The following is a 14,070-nucleotide window of genomic DNA, read 5'->3' on the forward strand; positions in this document are numbered from 1 at the left end:
ACCTATCACCTTCCTTAGTAGCTGTGCTATATCTTGGAACATTTTTGTGAAATTTCGGGTTTTTGATGAATATCCTATCTGGTATTTCAGGTGGTTCCTCTCTATTTTTGTTACATTTTTCTATTCGTTTTTCTTTTTCCTCGATTATTTTCTTGTAAACGGCATCATTCAACGCTTGTATTTCTTTGAAGTATTGATTAGCAAGTTCTTCAGTGATTACTGCGGGATTATCCTGATCTTGATTATTTGGTAAATAATTCTGAATTCCGAAAGTTAGTTCATTTGGGCTTAAGTTGAATTGATCTTTTATAGAATTGTTATAGGTTCGCAAAGCTAATCGAAGTTTTTGTTCAACACTATATTTTGGGAATTTAATTTCGAGTCCTTGTAGAATTTCAATAATTGTGGAGTGTGTTCTTTCTATTAGTCCTTGAGATTGGGGATGATAAGGTGTGGTGAAGTAAGTTTCAATACCATTTATTTCAGTGAATTGTTTGTATAGTGCATTGTTGAATTCTAATCCGTTATCGGTTTGAATGCATTTTGGAATTGGGATAACTGAAAGATAGTTGTTTAGATTTTTTATTATTTCGATACTGTTAGCTGATTTCAATGTGTAGGCGGAAAGTCTTTTAGAAAACGAATCGACAATTGTGAGGATTTTAATATTATTATACGTGAAAGTGTCAATCTGAAGTTTTTCGAAAGGTTTAGTAGGTGTGGGAGTTACTTTGAATTTAGTTTTAATTGGGTTTCTTTCATACTTGGTTTTCAAACAGATTTCACATTTATTTACAAATTCGGTTACGTCTTTGTGCATTGCGGGCCAATAGTAGTTTTTACGTATTTGTTTATAATTCTCGTTAATTCCTCTGTGGAAGTTTCTGTCTTCATGACATTGAGCTATTATCATTGTTTGTTCATCTACATCAGTTATGTCAGCGTTTATTCTTTTGTAGATTCGGAATTTTATGTTGGGAACTATTTTGACAATTTCATTAGTCATTGAACTTAGAATTTCTGTTTTTAGAGCTTCAAACAATGGACTTTTATTTGAAAATACTATACCGTACACAGTATCAGGTTTCAAATACTCTCGTATTTCTTCTACGTTGTTTCCAATGTCACGTGCGTCTCTGTATTTGAAAATTATTCTGTTTTTATTAAAGATCTTTTTGAATTGGGGTTTTCCTTTACCTCGTGAAATAACTATTTGGTTTGCTTCAGTGTTTATGATACTATTTTCGTCCATTATACCTATTCTATCATCTGAACTTTCTTGAGAATGTTGTGTCATTAGTGAGTCATTGTCATTATCATTATTAGTATTATTTACAAGGTTTTCGTTGCCAGTTTCCACATAATTTTCATAATTATTATCAATATTTGCATTAACTATTGAATTGTTACCTAATTGTTCATCAAGATCATTCAATATACTTTCATTTACTGACGGAGGAGCTTCATTGTTATGGAATCTTAGCAGATCATTGATATCAATGTCATCGTACTCATCATTGTTATTGGCATTATCGTTGGCATTGTTCGCATTATTTTCCGCGGGAAAGCCTGGAAACAATTCTGAATCGTCAAAACCTGTAAATTCATCACTACTTTCCATCATATTTACATTGAAAGGCCGTGAGAGACAATCAGCAACACAATTTGAGCGACCTTTTATGAATTCTACGTTGTAATCATACTCTTCCATTAACAATTTCCATCTCATTAATTTAGCATTTGGTTCTTTTAGAGAATGAAGCCATTGGAGTGGCTTGTGATCTGTTCTTAGGGTGAATTTTCTTCCATACAAATATGGCCTGAAATGTTTCACTGCCCAAGTTATTGCCAACATTTCTTTTTCAATAGTAGAAAGATTTTGTTCAGTGGGATTGAGTGTTCTAGAAGCGAATGAAATTGGGAGATCTTTATTGTCAGTCATTTGACTAAGGACCGCCCCTAAGCTTACATTGGATGCGTCTGTTGTCAAAATATATGGATCATTCAATTTAGGTAACTGCAATATTGGTGCGTTAGTAATTGCTTCTTTCAGAAAATTGACAGCTTCAATGAATTTAGGATCTTTTGGGTTTATAGTGGATGTTTTTCTCAATGCGTTAGTTAAAGGTTGAGCTATTTTAGCGAATCCTTTTATCATTTTTCTGTAGTATCCTGCCAAACCTAAAAATTGTTTTATTTGTTTAGTAGTTTGTGGAACGGGAAAATCTTTTATTGCTTTTACTTTTAAAGGGTTAGGCTGAATGCCTTTTTCCGAAACCATGTGACCTAGAAATAGAAGTTCTTTCTTAAAGAATTCGGTCTTGTCCAATTGTATTTTCAGTTGATGAGTTTTCAATCGTTTGAATACAACGTTCAGGTGTTTCATGTGCTCTTGTAAGCTATCACTAAAAATAATAATATCATCAAGATATACAAGAACATTTGGTAAATCACAAAATATCAAGTTCATTGTCCTTTGAAATTGAGGTGGACCATTTTTCAACCCAAATGGCATTCTGAGAAACTCATAATGACCATTTTCAGTACTAAAAGCTGTTTTTGGTATTGATTCGGGTTCCATTTCAATTTGATGGAATCCTGAAACAAGGTCAATAGCCGAAAAGTACGTTGCTCGACCGATTTTTGAGAACAAGTCTTCAATATTCGGGAGAGGAAATCTATCATCTTTAGTTTTGTTGTTCAATTTCCGATAATCTACTACAAGACGAACTTTGCGTTTTCCTGAAGCATCAGGTTTCTTCGGCACAACTCATAAGGGAGAGTTGTACGGAGAATTAGACGGTCTTATTATCTTTTGTTCGAGTAGCTTGTTTAATTCATTACTAATATCCTGCCTAAATGAGATAGGATAGCGGTAGTTTTTTGAATAAACAGGTTCTTCGTCTGTTGTCACTATTTTATGCTTGAGCAAGTTAGTAGCAGTTAATATATCACCTTCGAATTTTATTTATTATTTCGGGATATTTCATATTCAATCTCAATAAAACCACTCCTATCAATATCAGTTACAATATTATACAACTGCAATTCCTTAATACTAACAACAAATAGCTTATCTGATGGAGTGTAAACATTAGTTTTGATTTTCAATTCATTCCAACCCTTGTTGATTTCAATATGATTCATTCCTAACAGTGGTATCGTGCAATCTTTCGTTATGAGACAATTGGTCTCCAAATCAATTTTTGCTTTCAACCCTTGCAATGTTTGCTTTCCAATAAGAACATCATAATTATCGCTAAAATCATACACATAAAATTTTTCATCTTTATCAACACCAAGCATATTCTTAACATTAATATTTACACAACATTTTCCATTAGATTCACCAGCGGGTGTACGAATTTTATAATCACAATCAATTATTTTTGTCTGAGGAGAAACCATTTGAGGTTTAATAAAATTATATTTACTACCTGTATCGATCAAAATTCGTGAATCATTGTAATGAATATGAGGTAAATCAAGAGAGATCGTATTCAAATCTAATACTACGTTTTTAGATTGTTGTTCGAGCCTACTTCTAAAAAATGATTCATTTTCTCGCAAAGGTCACTTACAGCATTTTCCATAGAACTCATTCTAGCATCCATGCTTTCAAATTCGGAAAACTCATTTTCAGAAGATTCAATATTGTGAACTGGAAACTTTTGAAAGTTGGAAACTGTTCTCATGCTCACATGGTTTGATTTTTGATTCAAATTTTGGTTGTTATTATTGAAGTTTGCATTTGGATTACGATTGAAGTTGTGATTTTGGAAACTTTGTCCATTACGAAATCTACTTTGAAAGGATTGTCCTCTGTTGAAATTATTTTGAGGCTGAGAGAAATTTCTCTGATTGAAATGATTTTGAGGTTGAGAAAAGTTTCTCTGATTGAAATTGAAATCACGATTTTGAGATTGAGAAAAGTTCCTTTGATTTGAATTGTTTTGGTTTTGAAACTGATGGAAATTTTTCGGATGCGAATTTTGATTGGAATTTGACGAGTTTTGTTTTCCTTCAGATTTACTGAAAGTTTGATTCATTTGTGTTACATCAGTAGTAAATCCTAAATGTTTCAAATAAGCACTACTCTTATTGATAATAGCCTGTCTTGCATCACTGAGGTCTTTGATTCCTAGCGTTTGTAGGTGAGCTCCAAGCTGGTGGTTGATTCCTTCGACTAAAATCATTACAATTTGTTTATCCAACTGAGATGAGATAGTTTCAAGAATTGGACCAGTTAGTCCATCGAGTTTGTGTCTTGAGATAATCACGGTTCTTTTTTGTTGCAGTCTATTTATGAATTGAATAGGGTGTTCTTTTTGGTGTGATATCATAGCAAGCAGTTCCATAGTTAATGGTTCTACTGTCCTATTATCGGCAAAGTTGTTTTTCAAAACATCAATCAAATTTGAGAGGTCATCTACTGTACTGTTGAGGATTACATCTTTAGCAGGTCCATGTAATTTGTTTTTACAATAGTGAAGGAGAATCCAATGATTGTCTGCTGCTTCCGCGATACGATTATTACAATAGTCATTTTTCAATTTTTCGACAACTTCGAGAAAGCTAAGTAGTTCTATTGGGTTTCCTGTATATTCAGGTATTATGTGTAGGTGATGTTTCGCAATTGGTCTTGAAATAAGGGGGTTATCCATTGTGCTTTCACTGTTATCTTCACTATTACTGTCACTGATTGTAGATGTAGAAGACGTGTTACCTTGAACTGTGGAGTTGGATACAGCTGCAGCCAGAGCCAGGTACGATCTTAACCTTGGCCGGTAATTGATAAGAAGTTTATGGTCTGGTCTGCTATCCTTCTTGCCTTTCTTCTCCAGGATGGTGGTTGTTGGTTGTTGGTGTTGATGAGTCACTCTTCCACTTGACGGTCTCGATGATGGTTCATATCAGTTGCGACCCCGACTTTCGAATTTTCCGAGATCACTTGTGATTGATAATTGATCAATATAAACTAGCGGTTGAATGAACAGCACAATTTTCACGAAAAACTCTTCAGGGTCCCTGTTCGGGCGCCAAACACGTTCACGTTCATTGAAACTCAGTTTATAAAAAAAAATTTATTTGCGAAAAATACATGTTAACACATCAAATGGCTGGAGTAGACTTACTAAATGAGCGCGCTGAGAGCGACACTAAGCGGTACTGACAAAAATAGTAGTCAGCACATCAATTGTTTAGGTTTACATAATTATACCACACTATAGTGGATGCATGCATTACACGGATGTCTGGCCGTGTCTATTTCTATAAGGTGGGGTTTCAATATTTTTTATGATGCGTGCCCATCAGTATCAATATTCTCACATTTGAAAAACAAATTTAATAGGTGATTGAAAATGAAATAAAAAATTATTAAATGAACTGAATAATGCCGAAGAAATTATAATATTCTTGATTGAAAAAAATTAATTTTAAAATAGTTTAGAAATATTATATATATATATTAATTAAAAAAGGAGACACAATATAAATAGATTGAAAACACTTAAAAACTTACATTAGAAATGGGGATATTTTCGAAGACTGTGTCTCCTTTCTCAACCGAGAAGACTGCCAGGCAGAGAAGACTGCTTCATTAGAAATGGGGAAATTTTCGGAGACTGTGTCTCCTTTCTCAACCGAGAAGACTGCCAGCCAGAGAAGACTTGCAGTCTTCTCGGTTGAGGAAGGAGACACATATATGCACAGTCTCCGAAAATTTCCCCATTTCTAATGTAAGTTTTTAAGTGTTTTCAATCTATTTATATCGTGTCTCCTGTGTTAATTTATATTACAAACTTTAAAGTGTCTTCTATATATATATATATATATATATATATATATATATATATATATATATATTATATATATATATATATTATATAATATATATATATATATATATATATAGAAGACACTTTAAAGTTTGTAATATAAATTAACACAGGAGACACGATATAATAGATTGAAAACACTTGAAAACTTACATTAGAAATGGGGGGAAATTTTCGGAGACTGAGTCTCCTTTCTCAACCGAGAACACTGCAGTTTTGAATCCAATGGTTGTGTAATGCTGTAAGCACACGACCGTTGGATTCAAAACTGCAGTCTTCTCGGTTGAGAAAGGAGACTCAGTCTCCGAAAATTTCCCCCCATTTCTAATGTAAGTTTTCAAGTGTTTTCAATCTATTTATATTGTGTCTCCTATTTTAATTTATATTACAAACTTTAAAGTGTCTTCTATATATATATATATAAGACACTTTAAAGTTTGTAATATAAATTAACACAGGAGACACGATATAATAGATTGAAAACACTTGAAAACTTACATTAGAAATGGGGGGAAATTTTCGGAGACTGAGTCTCCTTTCTCAACCGAGAACACTGCAGTTTTGAATCCAATGGTTGTGTAATGCTGTAAGCACACGACCGTTGGATTCAAAACTGCAGTCTTCCGGTTGAGAAAGGAGACTCAGTCTCCGAAAATTTCCCCATTTCTAATGTAAGTTTTCAAGTGTTTTCAATCTATTTATATTGTGTCTCCTATTTTAATTTATATATATATATATATATATATATATCCTATAAGAGGAAAGATTATCACGAAACTGGATAAATCATCATATGGGATACAAATTCAAACGTGAACTGAGTTATTAACATAAGTGAGTTTTTGATCTTGGAGAAGACAAATAACCATTTTTAAGAGTAAATTATGATTCAACTGTGATTGTGATTAAACTGAATCAACTATAACAGGTGACATCAGATACTTGTTGGTGAGAAAACTGCATGAGGTTCACAGAATTACTAGTTATTTGTTAACTATCAACTGAAATCACCGTTTGTGAACGAACAAAGTCAAAGTGTGACTAATGCCCGCCCCAAGTGTTCTAAATACATTTTCTTATTCCATGACTTGAGTGGAATAGCATCCTAATTATATCGTCATGCATTTTTGTGATTCCATTGTTCATTCATGTTCACAAAGTTCCCAGGTTTATTGATATTAATTCTGACAATATTTGTAATTGTTTTCAGAGTGATTTTTAGATCTGAATTAATTTTAAATAGGCTAAATTATTACTTCACAACCCTACGCACACACTTTCTAAGTTAAGTTTGAAATAAGTCCACAAAAGAAATATTTATTACCTATCTCAGAGAATTCGCATCTATGGCAAACGATGTTAATAGAAAAATGCAATAGATGCATAAATGAGCATGAGCCCAAGAAATCATGAACTACGTCAACAGCATAGCTAAGTTGTCCTGAATGTCAAATGTGTTTTAAGGAAATGCATAGACCTACAGCCTATTCTATTCACAAGTCAGTGTGCTTTTCATAGATCAAGAAAAAATAAGTAGTCATTCAAGAACTCTTGATGTCAGTCACGACTGATATTTGCATAAGCAAACTGCACACAGGGGAAAGGTAGCCTAGCATAATATATAGGCTATCTTATAAAATACATATTTATTTATTTGGTATATAATATATTGTAATTTAATGAAAGCATTGGAGCCTTTGTAATAGGATTATATTCCAGTCTCAAGGAAATTATATTTTATGTATGTAATGCCTAGAAATCTAATGGACTATTAAAAAATTACTCTTATTAATACTATTTTTAAAACAAAGTTAGGCTAGTATACAATAATGATTCAATAACTTACACAAGTTAATTTGTACTTATATAAGTAAATACACTTACATTATAGGTCAAGCAATTTTTCACCCTCTTCATAATCTTCTTTGTCAATCTTGTCACTTGCAATAACTTGTCAGTACGTCTGCATATGCAGCAACAATAATTATCATTAGCTTCCATGCACGTCGAGGAGTATGACATACTCAATTTATTACATAGCGACAAATTGAAGAGACACATATGGCAAATAAAGTTGCTGAACCCATCACTCTGGTTAATCTGAAAAGTAGATAGTAGCCTAGATCAAAACTTAAATTCAAATTTAGCAATAAATGAATTTGATTTGATTTAAATGAATTTTCTCAAATTAGTTGAGCTATAGAAATTGGAGAATGTTGTTCGGGAAGAATTCGTGCCTTATGTAGAAACCGGGCATAGGCCTAAGTGTTATTTGTTCTTGGAACAATATTATATGAATATAATTAGCCACTGTTATTATATAATAAGCCACTGGTGCCCTACGAATGAGCTAATAAATTATTGAATAGCACTAGTATGCAGTTTCAAACGAGTGATATGTAGTCTATGAGAAAGAATTTTTTGAGCAACATGAATCGCTAATTTTTTCCATTGACAATTATTATTATATTTGTTTACAACTGAAAATGCAGGAGCAATGAGTTCATCATACTTGTTCTTGGAAAACTGAGTTTATAGAACCTTGCCGACAAAAGCCGATAATATACGGTGATTATTAATAAAATAATACTTTAAATTCCAATTCATTCCCCGCTAACAACTCCAATTTAATAGAACAGCTCCATTAACATTGAAATTTTAAGACGGAATAGTGGAGACTAAGCTTAGTTTTCCTCTTTCGGATGATGATACAATCTATCATTATATATCATTGTAATAATTTTATATTGATAAATAAAAGTTTGATTTATTGTCTACCCATACTTGTTTTCTAGAGCTAAGACCTATCAACTTCTATTAACTAGAAGACTTTTGTATTGAAAACTCCGAAACGTTATGCTGTTCCAATAAAGAATATAATATTACTTTTTGGAGTACTAATTATAATTATTGAAATACATATTACATTTAAACCCGAGTAAATGAAACATACACCAAATAATATAGTGAATAATAAAACTGGAATGAAACTAAATAAAACTGAAACTGATGAATACGAATGAAGCTAAACTGCCGCTCTGCTCGACTCAGACATGTCTGAGGAATCAAATTATCCGACTGGATTGATCTTGAATCTGTCCGCTAGGCGGAACTACGCCGACCATTGCTGGGTGGAAGAGCTTACTGCGGCCGCTCGCATTCCCACCAACGCTGCTATTATTTGCTGTCTCAGCGCCTAGTCCGAGTCAGACAAGCATCCACCCTGTACTGCGGAGCTAGCTTAAGCCTAGCGCCGCAGTGCAGGATGGTTTCTCACAGCTGGGCGTTGTTGTCATTTGAGATGGGTGTCTGGCTTGGAAGTGTTTCGGCCGCATTGCAGGATGACTGTTAACGGTTGCCGGAAGATCAACAGCTGGGTTTTTTCGTTATTTTTCCTGATAGAAAAATTCTGATTGCAGATTCGTTCTCAGCGACCCCAAGTTTAGCCTGAAGGCTCAGAATATCAACAATGTTTTTAAATAATTAAAAATCATCATGAAAAGTCATTAATATGGTAGCATACCACGTTTCTGGGAACTTTTTACTGGTGACTGGAGTTTATAGGCAACACAAAAATCAAAATAATCGTGAGAAAGAAAACTGCTGATGAACGCGAATAAGACCGCCACTCCATTGTTCTATTGTCTCGGCTGCTTGGCTGAGCATGGCTGGAGGAATCAAATAACCGACTGGATTGATCTTTCGTCTTTCCGCTAGGCGGAACTACGCCGACCATTGCTGGGTGGAAGATGTTACTGCGGCCGCTCGCATTCCCACCAACGCTGCTATTATTTGCTGTCCAGCGCCTAGTCCGAGTCAGACAAGCATCCAGCCTGCACTGCGGAGCTAGGTTAGGGGACAGAACGTTTCGAGGTGCGCTAGAGGAAGGTTGTGTGAATTTTTAGAGAGAGAGAGAGAGAGATGCTGGCTCTGCAGCATTCCTACAATCTCTAACAACCATCTACTCAAATGGTGCCTGTATGTGTAAAATATGGCATTTTTCATCGGTTTTAGGTGATTGGGGATATTTTTATACAAAATATGACAAAGGTACTTACTATTATTTTTCAAGCAGCTATGTAAGAGTCGAGATGTATAATACCGAAGTAAATGAGATTTCTTGTGTTGTGATATACCTAAATGGGTGAAAATGAAATTTTCATTTCGATTTATATTATTAGTATCTCAGGAGAGAGACAGAGAGATGCTGGCTCTGCAGCATTCCTACAATCTCTAACAACCATCTACTCAAATGGTGCCTGTATGTGTAAAATATGACATTTTTCATCGGTTTTAGGTGATTGGGGATATTTTTATACAAAATATGACAAAGGTACTTACTATTATTTTTCAAGTAGCTATGTAAAAGTCGAGATGTATAATACCGAAGTTAATGAGATTTCTTGTGTTGTGATATACCTAAATGGGTGAAAATGAAATTTTCATTTCGATTTATATTATAAGTCATTGAAGCTCTTCTTACATGAAGCTGTCTAATATCAGAAACTTGCAAATATTGAAAAATCATGTCAGTTGGGTAGCGATAACCTAGCCTGAGGAAGGTACGGTATATTAATATACCCCAAACTAGAATACCGTACATAGAGATAGTGTGATTTACGAGTCGAAATGTTTGTTGCTGTGTTCGGTGCTAATACAAATCAACGGTTAAACAATGCCTTTAAATCAGCAGTAAATTATAATAGTACTTTACGTAACAGGTCCGGTAACGATAATTTACCGCATAAGTATGATTGTTTCTGCCCGAAACGTAGTTGAGGGCAGAATTATCATACGAATGCGGTAAATACGTTAACGTACAAGTTACGTACAATATTTTTTGTCATACTTATCTGAGAAAGAATAATATTGCTGAGAAACAGAAACCATTACCTGCTGCTGCTCGAGCTAAAATTGAATATAAAAATATGGTCGAGCAAAAAAAGAAAAAAATTCTATGAGGAACTAAAAGAATAATTCAATAACATTTTTAACGCGAAAGAATTTTGGGGAGCGGTTCGTATAGTCAGGGGAAAAAAGGAACAGAAGATAACTATATAAATTTAGAGAACTGGGCTACATTTTTTAAAGAAAAATATAAGCCAAGTATTATAAAGGATTATGTATTCTTTGATGTAAAGCATCCACTTATCGATGGAACAGTAACTCTTCTAGAGCTAGAGAATATATTGAGACAAAAAATTGGAAGTATGCCAGGCTTGAATGAGATTCCGTATGAATTTTACAAGTATCTAGCTCCCGATGGTAAAATATCACAAATTTCTTGATTTTTTTAATCAAACGTATCTTACCTCAAGATTATATTTTTACAAAATTCATTTACCTCACATGAAAGAGGAGATTCTGTTCTTTAAATCAAGACCAAGTACCATTTTTTATCATTTCGGGTTACCGAGATACACAGTTTTGAATATACAAATTGGCCATTTTTCTGTGTATTTAAATAGGGGCTAAAATACACTAAAAAGTGGATTTTTTCATTTTTTTCATCAAATTGCAATTATGATACATGAATTTGAAGTGCCTTGACGATCTGAGAAGAATGAGCTGTAGTACGAGGAGATCTGATCATTCTGTCAAAAGTTATAAGTGTTTAAAGTTTTGATCCTTGACGTATCCTTATGACAACGTTCCCCCCAGGAAATACTGAAATTAAATGTTTCTAACGGGTGATTCTCATAGAAAATAAACCGCGTAAGATGATTTCAGCCGAAATATGTAGTTTTTGTTAGGAAGGCCTTGAAAAGTTATTATAATGAAAAATTTGTATTTTGGCTGTAGGATATGATTTTCTATTTTTGGGTATATCCCCCCTCCCCCCACTACTGAATTCGAAAGTTCCTAAGGAATCATGTTCATAATGAATTGTTCTTTCACGTGATGTGTGGTTTTTTATCTATACTGGAAAAATATCCATGTTGTATAGGGTAGAAGTGGTAGGTTTGCATAATTTTGAAAACCTCTTAAAAAATACCCCTTTTTTGAAAATTAGTAGCTCCGGAACAAACAATGGTAAAATCCTGCTAAATTTATTGGAAATCTTATTCTCTTTAATTTTGACAAGAATGATTTTTCTTGAGAAACTCAAGGTTTACGAGATAAAATGGGAAAATTGGAAAAAGTTCGAAATTTTGGGGGTTTTGGGGGAGAAGCCGCCCTCTGGCGTGTCAGCAAATTTCAAATTCGAATTCAGCGCCCCAAAATACATAAAGAACCGTCGAGAAAAATTCTTTCGGGGCTGTTTCCTGAAAAACGACCATATGACTGGACTATCTGTTCAATTCTATGTTAGAGACTGGAAAAATCCTACAAATTGGGCAAGGCTTGAAATGATATTGTTGCATAAGAAGGGCTGTAGACTGGACCACAAAAACTATAGAGGTATAGCTATTACAAGTTGTATTCTCAAACTCTTCACTGGCATAATGACCGAGCGATTAGCGCTCTGGGCGGAGAAGTGCGGAGTGACTGAAGAAAGCCAGTCGGGTTTCCGTAAGGGCCGCTCATGCGTTGATAATATTTTTGTGTTGGACACAATAATAAAGTATTATATGGAGTACAAAAAAGGAAGGCGTATCCAATTTTTGTAGATTATGAGTCCGCTTTTGAATCCATCCCACATGATCGGCTGTAGAAAAAATTGAGAGTTCTTGGAATGAGTAGGCGAAGTTTAACATATTTCAAAACCGCTACTCTAACTTCACTCTAGTAGTGGAAAATAGATCTAGTGGGAGTCATTCTGAACCAATAGCAGTCACTACAGGCGTTTTGCAGGGGGACCCCGCCAGTTACATGGCCTGAATCTTGATAGCGACATCGACATTCTAATGCTGCAATACGCTGATGACATAGTAATCTTGGCGGATAGCATTTCAGACTTGAGAAATAAAATAAAATGTTTGTTTCAATATAGCACAGAAGAAGGGCTTAAGGTAAACGCAAACAAAACAAAAATCTTGACGTTTCATAAGGGATGATTCAGCAAAAGTCATAAAAATAGTTTCATGCTTGGGGAAGAGAGAATAGAAATGTGTAACAAGTACAATTATTTAGGAGTTTTGTTTCAGTCTTCAGGCAGATATACAGAGATGAGAAGACATTCAAAAAGTAGGGCTAAAGCTGAATCAGCAGTGGCAATAAATGTTCTAGCTAGAGTTAGATCACAGAGATGGTTAGAGGAGATGAAGCTGTTCGACACAGTTATTATTCCATCCTGCCTGTATGGATTGGAGGTTTGTGGTTTGAAGAAGTGGAGGAGGTAGCCCAGTTATTTTTATTGAAGCGCCTGCTTCTGCTTAGCCGTTTAACGCCGAGTTGGGGTGTCAGGTTGGAGGCGGGGCGGGTTGACCTCAACTCAAGTTCCAAATCTTCAAAAGATGCCTATCTTGGCTGATAAAGGTTGTAAACATGACAGAGTCAAGATATCCTTACGCTTGTTATCGCCTTTTACTAAATATTAGATTCAATGGTAATTGGATATCTTTCGTAAAGCGGGAAATGGAATCGGTTGAGCTTCAATATTTGTGGACGGAATACGGGTTTGATGCTCTTGAATTGTTCGACAGCAAAGCCAGAATTCTTCAAGTTTATTTGAGTAAAATAATAGACGAGGATATACGTATGGCACAGAATTCGCAAAATTCGCCTTTCTACAAATTATTGAATCCCAACTATGTACTGGGCGAGCAGCTTATTTGTGAGTTGCCCATTAAAATGATAAGGTGTATTACACAATTAAGAATGTCAACAACTCGAACATTTCTGTATATTGATGGTCTGAGGTATCAGTTAGAAACAGAAAAATTTTGCCCTGCCTGTGAATTGAACTTGGAGTCATTGATGCATTTCCTGCTTGTTTGTCCAGCTTATGAGTATTTAAGATTACAATATATCTCACCAAAAATAGAGAACATTTTTCAGTATGTGGACAAACTGATACTTGTCATAAACCATGGGTTTTGACAGCTCCTCAAGCACATCAAATTTTTAATTTATTTCCCTTTTTAATTTTCAATAGTAAAATCAGGATCACTAGAAAGCCAAATTGCGCTGACTGAATGAAAAATCGCAGAGCTTCAGAGTGGTGGAACTTTCCAGTCTCCCCACCAGCCGGCATTTTCATATTAGATTTTCCCACTTTTTCGAGAGAGTCTTTTTTGTGCCGCTCCTCCGAACACTAGAAGACTCTGACTGGCCAGGACCTGGACCT

At 34.6% G+C, this 14,070-nt stretch overlaps 1 protein-coding gene across 7 annotated transcripts in view; it reads right to left on the reverse strand.

The window, feature by feature from the left end:
• The window catches only part of LOC111064148, a 37,227-nt gene that overhangs the window by 11,912 nt on the left and 11,245 nt on the right, over positions 1-14,070 (reverse strand). For 6 of the 7 annotated variants that reach the window (XM_039421365.1, XM_039421363.1, XM_039421362.1 and 3 more), the window contains exon 3: positions 7,725-7,940. The exons of the other annotated variant lie outside the window; for it this stretch is intronic. In XM_039421365.1, the coding sequence (XP_039277299.1) occupies positions 7,725-7,940 (216 nt within the window). The remainder of the gene's footprint in view (positions 1-7,724; positions 7,941-14,070) is intronic. 7 annotated transcript variants of the gene reach the window in all.

This window comes from Nilaparvata lugens, chromosome 2 (genome assembly GCF_014356525.2).
Source record: "Nilaparvata lugens isolate BPH chromosome 2, ASM1435652v1, whole genome shotgun sequence".
NCBI classification, from domain to species: domain Eukaryota; kingdom Metazoa; phylum Arthropoda; class Insecta; order Hemiptera; family Delphacidae; genus Nilaparvata; species Nilaparvata lugens.